The sequence below is a fragment of the Lissotriton helveticus genome, chromosome 7 (genome assembly GCF_964261635.1).
Source record: "Lissotriton helveticus chromosome 7, aLisHel1.1, whole genome shotgun sequence".
In the NCBI taxonomy this organism is placed as follows: Eukaryota; Metazoa; Chordata; class Amphibia; order Caudata; family Salamandridae; genus Lissotriton; species Lissotriton helveticus.
Window position 1 is genome coordinate 1,511,840,080 of NC_136068.1, and position 12,126 is coordinate 1,511,852,205.

General features: G+C 45.1%; 1 protein-coding gene across 3 annotated transcripts in view; it reads left to right on the forward strand.

Moving 5' to 3' along the window:
* Positions 1-12,126, forward strand: part of LOC144770435 (sulfotransferase 2B1-like) — a 548,547-nt gene that overhangs the window by 306,578 nt on the left and 229,843 nt on the right. For all 3 annotated transcript variants that reach the window (XR_013598895.1, XM_078654947.1, XM_078654946.1), the window contains exon 5: positions 9,754-9,848. Coding sequence is in view for 2 of the 3 variants with exons in the window: in XM_078654947.1 (XP_078511073.1) it covers positions 9,754-9,848 (95 nt within the window). In the remaining variant the exon portion in view is untranslated. The remainder of the gene's footprint in view (positions 1-9,753; positions 9,849-12,126) is intronic.

Here is a 12,126-nt window from a genome sequence, read left to right on the forward strand (position 1 = left end):
GGCACTGGGAGAAAAAGAACAATCATTGTTGAAATCTACCCGGTCGAGCGCCTGTTCAGGGATCCAAGACTTGTCAGGGATAAAAACCTACTTCCGGTGCCTCGCCCTCAGAGTTATCTGGCAAAGCATCCTCCATTAGTGAAGGAGTATACACATTTAAATAGAGTTTACGGGACTGCGTCCGCGTGCATGTTAAGCCCTCCGTGTTGTCGAGGGGGCTCTCCTTTCAAAACCGCCAGCATTGACGTTAACAAAATCATACATTGCCAATCTCTGAAGGCTAAAAATAAAAAAATTAATTAAATATCGAAAACTATTTCTATGACTTTAGGTGAGCTGTCAAAACCGTGAAGCAATGTTCACGGCACCTCCCGAAAATCACAATAATCTACATCTTATCATAGAAAGAGAATACAATCTCATTTCAGTTCGAAATTGTTGACACTGGCATTATGAAAAAAGGGGGGAAAGAAATCGCATAAATGTTAAAGGCTCGCACAAGGTGGCAAAAACGTGAAACACTGTTCAAGGCACCTCCCAAGTACCAGAAGCAAGAAAAGAGAGCCTTTCACCAGAGCACGTCCGTGAACTTGCACTTTGCAAGTTGGTGTATTACTTGCACGTCAGGACTGCGCATCATATTAAGGTCAAACAAAAATACATACATGAATTCTGGTAAGGAAAGTGACTTGGACAGAAACATATATAAATGTATCTAGCTTCTGTGAGATAGTGTGATGTAAAAACTTATTGTCAAAACCTTGGTGAGCAATTGAGATATAAAGATGAGATGTAAAAACCTAAAAGGGGGTATTCATACAAAACCAACAATCAATATGATTCTTTTCAATTATAACAAACATGGTAGGAGGAGCTTCGCGCGCATCCGAGATGGCCGCGTGAGCACAGGGCTCCCGAGGACCCTCGCTGCCTCCCACATTTATCCTGGATAATATCCTGATTTGATGGAAGGTCATTGAAGACACAGCCCGGCTGATGTACTAGCAGGTTTTTGGGTCGAAATCGGACGCAGGGTCCCCGAGTTTTGCCGTCCTGAAACTTGCGGCCTTCTCCATGGAACAGCCTGGACCTTGAGTTGTAGCAGTGCCCAGGTCGTAATTCAAGAACAACGGCTTGAGGGGATCAGACCACAGCTTCACTTCACTTTCACTTTCGTTTCTCCTATTTGCGGTGTGTCTGTTGAACGGACAAGCTTCGAGCTAGCTCATTGAGCTTCGAGCTGGCGACTGTTTGGCTTTGGACTCAAATTGGCTCAACTATGCCTCCTGTATTCTTGTGTGTGAATTTTAAGGAGCCATTTGGACCAGATCCCAAGCCTCCCTCCGGGGCACCCAGCTCGCCATGGCGGGCAAGCCTGAGGGTGAGAAACGGAAAGTCAAGACTGCTATCTGTGGAGGTTCAACCCAGACGAATGTCATGGATTGCTACACACTTTCTAAAGGATCCCCTGGTGGCGCACCTAAAACCCGGGAGGAGGCTGTCAACGATCCTGCTGTATTGGCGGAATTAATGCTACATGACGTGATGGGCGCCATTGCTGGTATTCAGTCTTCTATTAACAGTATGAAGCCTTGGCTCTGAAGTTGGACACGGTGGCTATTGATGTTAAACTCATTCGAACAGACTTGGCCAAGACGAACGAGAAGGTGAAGTCATTGGACCTAAAGACATCTAGCCTTACCACGGATGTGTCCGACTTGCAAACAGAAGTGCGCAACCTTACATCAGCTAATGACTTTTTTGCTTGTCGCTTGGAAGATTTTGAAGGCCGTGCACGGCGCAACAACGTGTGTATTATTAGGGTCCCGGAAGATTCTAGTTCAATCACCACTGATCTTCGAGTGGAGGACATCATTCTTAACCATCTAGCACCCAAGGGCCTGAGCAAATTCTTTGCCATCTAACGTGCGCACAGAGTGCCAGGGGGACAGGCGAAGCCCGGGTTTCCCCCCCGTCCGATTATTGCATGATCTTCAACTTTAGAGATCGCGATGCCATTTTGCAGGCGGCACGGGTGAGCGGCCCTACGCAGTTCGAGAACGCTGCAGTGAACTTTTATCCGGACTTTTCTCAATCGGTCCAGAAACAACGAATGGGATTTCAAGGGGTGAAACAGCGACTGAGAGACATGGAACTAAAATATGCTATGTTATTCCCGGCCGACTGCGTGTTGAATATGACAATCGAAAATTCTTCTTTGTCAGGCCGGAGGAAGCGAGTGATTGGTTGGACACTTTGCCGGCTCGCCGTACAGGCCAGGAACATGCTGGTGGTGCTGAAGGGGGACTGATGGACCAAGAATGATTACGGTGCCTGTGTCCGGAACACTATTCAACGTGCCCAGCTGAGGCTCACTGACTTCTTTGATCATTCCGTTCGTATCTTGGGAGGTAGCGGGGATGGCGGGACCCTTTCCTCCTCTGGGGTTTTCTTTGTGTAGATTAGTTCTTTGTTTGTAATTGTTAGGGCGACAGGCACACTGCAAATTGGGGTGGCTTTTGAGTCGGTGCAGGGGTGCAGGGTGGGAGGGAGTTGTGTTGGGAACATTGGGGGGGAGAGACATGTTCTGGGATTGTTTGTTTTTTCTTTTTCAAGGCAAGGTACTTTCATTATCTTTGACATTGGTGTGATGCTCGTTTTGCGATGGGAGTTCATCGTGGATCTGGATGGGGGGTAGAGGGTTGAGGGTATTATGATGGAATGTGAATGGGCTGGGTGATCGGATAAAGAGAGGGGTGGTTATGCAGCTGTTACGGCGCCTTTCGCCTGATGTCGTTTTGCTACAAGAGACACACTTGATAGGAAATACTTGTCACGCTCCTAATAGACGGGGTTATCGTCTTGCTGCCCATTCTGGATTTACATCTAGTTCTAGAGGAGTGGGTATTTTGCTTAGGGTTTCCCTCCCCCTCGAGGTTGATGATGTGATCCTTGATGCCAGGAGTCGATATGTTGCACTTATTGAGCGGTGGGAGGGAAAACCAATTTCGTTGGTGTCGGTGTATGTCCCCCCGGGCTTACAATCCACAACATTTACGGACCTGGGGCGGATGGTTCTGGGTCTCCCGGAGGGTGTCTTAATACTGGGCTGTGACTTTAACTCCGTCATTTCTGGCAGGATAGACCGCTGTCCGCCCCGAGACCTCCCTGCTGCACAATCCTGGTTGGGTGACTTCCTGGAAGCATTGGGACTCATAGATTGTTGGAGACTAATGCATCCAGAGCAAACACAGTTTACTTTCCATTCGGGAGCTCATGGTAGTCTTTCTAGATTGGATTATATCCTGGTGCCGGCTGCGCTGTCCCCCTCGATTGGTGAGATTAGACACTTGGCCCGGGGTATATCAGATCATTCCCCTATTTGGTTTCATTTTAATCTTAGCGTCGGGGCCGAAGGTAGAGTGGCCCCGATTAACCCCTGGTACCTTCTTAACCCTAAGACTCGCGCTGAATTGATTAAATCATTTGATCTGTATTTTACTGAGAATGCCGGTTCTGTATCCTCGCCTGTTTCGTTATGGGAAGCTTTTAAGACTGTGATCAGGGGACAGGCATTGTCTTTGGTGGGGTGTGCCAAGAAATGTAAAAATGAGGCAATTGTTCAGCTCGAGACTGAAATCACAGACTTGGAGACTGCATTGGAACGAGAAGTGTCTCGAGAAGCATTACATGTCCTCAGCCTCAAACAATTAGAATATAAAACTTTGGTTTCTGATGCAGCAAAGACGATGAGTAGGGAACAGCAGGGACGGCTATATGATGTGGGTGATAAAGCAGGAAACTTGATTGCCTGGCTGGACAGAAGGGAGAGAGCGAGTCGAGTGGTTCCGGTGATTGAGACATGTGGTGGTGTGCGTGTGACGGACCCTGTTGAAATTGTTGAATGCTTTGCTGACTATTTTTGAGAGGTCTATACCTCGGTGTCCGACAGGCCCGAGGAGGATTCGCAATTGTTGCTCCGAGATATAGCACTTCCATGTTTGTCGGAATCGGATCGGGACTGTTTGGATGCCACGCCCTCGGTGGATGAGGTAGCTCTTGCGCTACGCTCCATTCATTCCAGCAAGGCTCTGGGTCCCAATGGCCTTCCTATTGAACTGTATAAATTACGCCCTGATGTTCTAGATCCCTATCTCCGTGACATGTTTTTGGCTGCGCGAAATATTGGCTCCCTCCCTAGAGATCAGCGTCTTGCGACCATTGTGGTGATCCAAAAGGAGGGTAAACCGCGAGATCGCTGCTCGTCTTATAGACCCATTTCACTCTTAAATGCGGAGCCCAAGATCCTCGCCAAACTGCTTGCTAATCGTCTGATTACGGTTATTGGCGACCTGATTCATCCGGACCAATCGGGTTTTATCCCGCACCGTAACACGGCATTAAATTTGCGACGTCTGCATGGTTTTCTCGCGAGGGCCCCGACGCTGCGTGAACCGGCCATCTTGGCGTCCTTGGACGCCACGATGGCCTTTGATACAATCGAGTGGTCTTACCTCTGGGCGGTACTCGCCAAATTTGGATTCGGCGCGGGTTTTATTGGTTGGGTTAAACTCCTGTATAAAACGCCACTGGCACAGGTGGTGGTTAATGGCCGTGTCTCTGTGCCTTTTACTCTTGGGAGGGGCACGCGACAGGGTTGTCCGTTGTCCCCGCTCCTCTTTGCTTTGGCGTTGGAACCACTCGCCGCTTGGCTACGGTGGGAACCTTCGATGAAGGGTATACGCTGGATGCCGGAATTTGAAGATCGCATTTCCTTATACGCGGATGATATTTTATTGTACCTTACATCTCCCCAAAAATCGCTTAACGTATTGTTTGATGTACTTAACTCCTTCGGGAAGAACTCGGGCCTTATCATTAATTGGTCGAAATCCTACATTTATGTACTTGCGGGTGATGTCCCTCGTTTACCACGGGGCTGTCCCATCCAGTTGTCGCAGTCTGGCTTCAAGTACTTGGGTGTGTTTATCTCGATGGATCCGGCGGTTCGCTATGAACGTAATTTACTCCCCCCACTCCAAAGATTGCGCTCCGATGTAGCACGTTGGCGTAAATTACCGTTATCTCCCCTAGGGCGTGCAGGCCTTTTTAAAATGATGTCCCTACCCCGGTTTCTATACGCACTTCAGAATAGCTTTGATGTCATCCCGTCGAAATATTTTCGGGAGGTAGAATCGTTGCAGAGGCAACTAATATGGAACGGACGTTCACGCATCGCTCTTCCAAAATTGACACTTCACTGGTATGATGGCGGTATAGCGCTCCCAGATATTCGTAGGTATTATTGGGCCTCCCACCTTGCTGCCCTCAACCACGGGATGTATGGCCCGGCGTTGAATCCAGCTTTTGAAATGGATAAGTGGCTGCTCCCGGGTGGTGATTACTACAGGGCGCTTTATTCAGGACCCTCCCGTTCGCAACTCTTGGGACCTACCGCTATAGCTGTGCGGGTATGGCATAGCGCAACGGTGGCTATGGGCTGGAGTGATAAGTTGACTGGTGCAACGCCGCTCTATGCCTCTGAGAAGTTGGGTGGCCTGTGGCGGACGAAGGGATTTGACAAATGGGATACAATCGGTATTAATAAAGTGCGTGATCTCTGGGTCAAAGGAGGGGTGAAGACCTTTTCGGATCTGCAAATAGAGTACAAGTTGAGTGACAGGGAAAGATTCCGTTATGTCCAGGTACGCCATGCTTTGAACTCTGTGTTGCCAGTGGGTAGTGATATTCCGGATTCCTCCCCCCTCGAAGATCGAATACTAGACGGTCATGTGCCAGACAGTACAATTTCATTGTTCTATAAAAAAATGATTAACGATCGATCGAGTCTGCTCGATCCCCTTCGTGAAGCCTGGATTGCTGATGGTATTGAACTGGATGATGAGGACTGGCAGTCCGCGATCTCCTCTCCCAGGGAGGTGGCGATTTCTGCCCGCCTCCGTCTGGTTCAACTCACGATCCTCCACAGAATCTATGTCACCGGTCCCCGTCTGATCCATATGGGCTACTCCACGGATGGCACGTGTAGGCGTGGGTGTGATCTCCTTGGCACCTATCTCCATATCATATGGGAATGCCCTGAGGTGGTGCGATTCTGGAAACGTATACATGAGGTGATGGATGAAGTAACGGGTGTTGTGATGATGCCGGAAGCCCGACAATGTTTATTGAATGTGTGGGGTCCGAATGATTATGATGTGTCGCAGCTTCGGTGGGTGACTCTGGCCAATATGATTGCAAAGAGGGATATTGCACAGTTGTGGGGGTCTCGAGGCCGCCTACAGTGACTGCTTGGAAAGAGAGTCTGGACTGGTACATGTTCAGGGAGAAGACAGTGTATATGGCAAGCGGCAGACCCAAAAAATGGGGGAAGATTTGGAATCCTTGGAACTCATACCGTGGAGATATCTGTACGCCCCGACTCACGGCTATTCCTAGTCCTTCCCAGTAGCCCTGACCTACATTCCTTCTAGATGAGGTATACTGTGCTGTTCATATGCAAATTCTACCTTTGACGCCCTTCCCTCATCTGTATTCAAAGAATCTTTTCTCCTGCTGTCATGTATCTCCCGTCCTCCTTGAGCTCAGACCTAATGGCTGTATTGTTACTGTATTGCCTTGATTGTATGTTTTGTTGTGTTGTTTCTTTTTGTTTTTATATAATAAAAAGTTACAAAAAAAATAATTATAACAAACATTTTGATTGTATGTACACACTGAAAATAGCTGAAGTGGTATATAAAGTTCAGGTAAAATAGTGTATCTATATTCATTATGACAACACATCTATGAATAGTAGGATCAGCTTCTTATATAACAATTAACAGTAAACAATCTGGAAAGCCAAAATTATGTCCAGTTGGCAAGCAATGTCATAAGTTACACAACCAGAAACAGTTAGTGAAACAATATATGTATCAGAACATTTATCTTGTGCATAACAGGAAACTTGTCTCAAGATCTCTTTGGATTCATTCAATCCCTTGTTGACTGAATCCAGGAGGTGTATCCACTTGCACTCACACAAGTTTAGAGTGGCAGACAGATCTCTACCCCTAGGGATCAGTAGAATTGTTTCCAAGACCCAGCACTTCAAACTGTCTTTAAATGACGTGTTCCACTAATGGTGCACCCTGAACCTTGCAGTATATCCTTTAACAGTGCTGCAGCATTCTGGACTTAATCTTTTGTCTGGTAAAACCCACGTATTCCTTGCTGTAAGGACATATGATAATGTAGATTAAATCATTTGTATTGCAGTTGATATGATGTTAGAAAAGAAACTATTTACCAGCATACAAAACGTCTTTTTGTTAAATCATCAGTTTGCATGCCTGACAAAAGAAATCCAGAATCTCAAAAAGGAAATACTGTGAGATAGGGCTCTAACTAATGCAAAGGAAGCAGTAGAGAGATTTGACAAAACTATTGTGAAATGTAATACCATCACACAAACAAGGAAGCTAGATAAACTTCCCTGGTTTCTAGTAATGTGTTGCCCTCACTTGGGGGCAGATTTGATTACAAATATCACGGAAACAGCCAAAATGAGTACCTAAAAAAAAAGGGGAGTGACCCTTGCCTATGGGGGTTTCTCCCTGACATGTCCATCATTATATATCTGATGCCTATAAGGGATTATTGCCCTGATCTACCTCCCGGGGGGACGGGGACATTAGCATGCCCATTCAGGGCAGCCCTCACCTCTATGTATATAATCCCTGGTGCCTAGTGGGATTTCTGTCCCCCAGGGCGGGGAGGGGGGCTATATCAGGGGCTTTTGCCCCTATTTTCCACCCGGAGGAACCAGAAAGACTGTGGCAATTTGTTTTTGGGTGGTGGGAGCATTGGCATGCCCATTTTGGGCCGCTTTCACCCTTATGTATAAAAAACCAACATAATCCCTTGTGCCTAGTGGGCTTTCTGCCTAGGGGGACAGTTAAGGGGCTATTTCCCCCATTTGTCTCCTGGGGAGGCAGAACGACTGTAGCAAATTGTTTGGGGGGTGGGGTCATTGGCATGCCCATTTTAGGCAGCCCGCACACCTATATACATAAAGAAAATCGTCCATGGTGCCTTGCGTGCTTTGTGCCCCCCAGCATGGCAGATCGGGGGCTAACTGTCTGCCTCCTGGGGGGTCAGAAAGACTGTGGAATTGTGGGGGCGGGGGGGTGTATAGTCATTGGATTACGCAAACATGCTCTACCTGGGCCTGCCGGAATATCTGCTATCTCGCCTGCAGGTAGTGCAGAATTCTGCTGCCAGAGCCATTTACGGCCTCCACCGGAGATACAGTGCCAAGGATCTATTAAAAAAATGCATTGGCTCCCTATTAAAAAACGATTGCTTTTAAGGCGCTTACGCTTGCTTTTAAAGCACTCCATGACTCAGGTGCGAAATATATCAGGAAACGACTGACTTTCTACTTGCCATCAAGGGCGCTGAGGTCTGCCTCCTTGGCCTTGGCATCTGTTCCGCCCATCAGACGAGCCCGGATTGGAGGTTGCTCCTTTCGTCACCTGGCACCTCAACTTTGGAACTCCTTGCCAGTCCCTCTGAGAAAAAACTTTAATCTGCTAGCTTTCAGGAAGGAGCTGAAGTCCTGGCTGTTTGTTCAATAGTTGTTTTGCTCTATTTCATTTGCTCCTGACTTCTGCATCGGGTTTCTTGAAGCGCCGGGACACTCCTCGGAGTAGCTGAGCGCTATATAAAACCGATTTTAACATAACATAACATAACATTGGCGTGCCTATTTTGGGCATCCCCAACCCTATATACATAAAATAAATAAATCCCTGGTGCCTAATGTGCTTTCTACCCCCTGGGGTGCAGATCGGGGGCTAATACCCCCATCGGTCTCCTGGGAGGCATAATGAATGTGGAATTTTGGGGGGAGGGGCATGGGCATGCTTATTCTGAGTAGCCCACACCCCTATATACATAAAATAAATAAATCCCTGGTGCCTAATGGGCTTTCTGCCACCCATGGGGCAGATGAGGTTTAACATTCCCCATCTTCCTCCCGGCAGGGTGAAAAGACTGAACAGTTTATTGGGAGAGGGTGGGGGCATAGGCATGCCCATTTTAGGCAGCTCCCACCCCTATGTTTCACCAAAAAAATCCCTGGTGGCTACTGTGCTTTCTGTCCCCCCACAGGGGCAGGTCAAGGGCTATTGCCCCCATCTGCACCCCCAGGGGGCAGAAAGGCTGAATATGGTTAAAATATGTGGGTGGAGGAAAGGCCCTTGCCCAAGGGGCTGCTCCCCCCCTCCCTGGTGCCTAGTGGGTGGATCCCTGCTTGGGTATCTCCCTCCAGCCGCGATCCCCAAACAGACATCCATTAGGGGTGCTTCTGCCCTTTCAAGTGACACCTTTCCCATCTGCCTCTGGGATACTGGGAAACTGAAATTAGCCGATCGGCTCATTTCAGTTTCGTCAGGGCTACATGTGTGCTTATCGTCATTTCAGTGAAAGAATCTGAACAACCTCAGGAGCTTGGGATTCTCTTACCCAGCTCCTGAGGCTGTTTTGATTGAAAGGAAACCCCTCAGGTCCCAGAACCAGAGGAATGTCTTGTGCCATGTGTTCGGACGGCCAGGAGTACTGTAGCGTTGGATGGCTCCCAGCCGTTCGACGCATGCAAAGGGTTAAATGTTTCTCTTCAGTCCAGAATATTTCATTTTACATATAAACAGCAGCATCACTTTCTTGTGTTTTTCTTTTTTCATTCAGTTCCTTATGGTTCCTGGTTTGATCACGTCAATGGATGGATGAAAATGTGTGGCCAAAATAATTTTCTTTTGCTTACATACGATGATCTTAAGCAGGTAAGGTACATATTGAAACTGAAAGAACACTTTGACGAGAATATTAACAATTTTGCAGCAAGTATTCTGACAAGCTATTTCTTGGACACTGATTTAAATATAAATATAGATTTATTTACATTGATCATTTTACTTTTTTGCATTTACAAAATACACAGCAAGTGTTTTCATCTATTTACAGTGAAAACGAGATATCCAATTGTAATTCATTTGGCATTGCTTGTTACGTCATGCAGAGTGAAACCAGTCAAACAGTTCAGGAGTTTTGTACCTTTAAACGTATCGTTTCAGGGACTTATTTATTAGACTCGCGTATTAATAAATAATTGAAATATTATCTTTTATAATAATTAGATGAGATTAAAAAAGTAATAGAATTCTGCTCAAATATGTTATCCATAATTTTTTCAGAAACATTCCTCTCACATTTCTAATATTTAGTGCATTTGTGTTATGTGAGTGACATCCCTTGTATGTTGTGTCTGTGGGCGTACAGATATAGCTAAGTTTAAATGTCTTATATCTTAAAAATTACTTACCCTACTTAACTGCAATACCCAAAAAGTATCATTAGTGCACCATAAAGTATAATCCTGCCGCATTTCATATTAATCCGTACAGCCATTTTCAAGCCATGTCAAATACAATAGTCTATGGAAAATGGATTAGTGGAAACATGCATTTTGGGGGCCCCCCTTTTATCTTTGCACCCCCTTAACGCATTACAAAAATTAGCATAACCTCAAAATGTAGAAAATTATGTAGGTCTGGAAAGTTTTAGGGTGCTTTGTCAAATGAGTGCAAAGTTATTACAGAGCTAAAATCTGAGGAATTCTATCTCTGGAAATACTACCTATAACTAAAGAGTGGCAATCAGATTTAATGTGATTTTATTTTTCTCTACTTTATTTCGTATGCATTTTTTTATTGGTTTACATAATCATGTGACCATAACTGTGTCTTAGTTATTCATGTAGTAATTCTTAAACTTAATATATGTAGTCGATTTTTTGGGCTTCCTTGCTACTTTTAGTAGGATTGTGCTATATATGAAGCCCAAAGGCAATGAAAGATAAAAAAAAATATTGTTGCTTTAAAAATCGAGTTCATTATTTTTTTCCTTAGAGGCCAATAATAATGTCCTTCAAATAGTAGCTTGTGTAACTCACTATTAGGTCACTTTTTCATTTTGTTGTTCAGGGGTACATAAGGAAGTTGGTTTAGATTGGCTTATTCTGCAGTTTTATTTTGTGAGCTGAGTGCATGCAAAGAATAACTCATGTAGATGAAAATATATTCTATTTATTATGTATTTGCTTATAGGTTTCCATTAGCATGTGACCATAAGTGGTTCTTTCAGTATTCAGTATGTAAAATATTGTATTTCGGTTAAGGACTATACAAGCAGGATATTGATAAAACATTACATGGTTAATTCAGTTTACCAGAGAGCAGCCACAAACAGGTCTAAAACACAATTATGAGATATAAACAGTAAACTCAAGCATAAAATACAGTATAAGAATAATGAAAAAATGATCAGGACTATACAATATAATGCAAAGGTATTCTGGTAAATAAAAATCACTAGCATCAGAAAAAAGACCATAGGAATAAAAACATTATAGGAAATATCTGGGGAATAAAGTGCAATCAACAATGATGTACATATCAGAGATCCCACATGCAATCTATCAGCCTGTAGTGTTACTAGGCTGAATCAGAATAAAGTGCCAGCTGCTTAAAAATCTTAATTCTAATGGGCCATATAGCTCCAAGGTATTTTACAATACAAAAGAATATACAGGATATGGCGTAAGACCTAAAAAATATTCTTAGGGTCAACTTGTGCAGAAGAACTCTCAGGAATGTGCAGAGCAGCACAATCAAATTCTTGTGTAGTGTAAGGGAAAAAAGATGTACCTCAGACATGTTTTCCTCCCTACACACAGGACAGAGGGAACATACCTCTAAGTGCTGTATCCATTTGCTGGTGTGGGCCGGCAGTGGTAAAGTCCCCGGCCTAGTAAACCGATGTTCTAGTTCATCAAGCAAATTCTCAAATGCTGGTGTAATCTTAATTGAGTAGAGCAGATCAATCAATAAACATGGTGCGATGATCAGATTATTTTCTTCTTTTTATTTTCCCAAAAGGTCAGTTTCACCAGTTTGATGGAAGAGTTGGTGATGGATAAGGGATTTTTCCACAGATCTGGCAAAGCCCAGGTTAAAAAGGGTCTGTCTAACATATTTCAGCCAGGGTAGTGAAACTGAACCC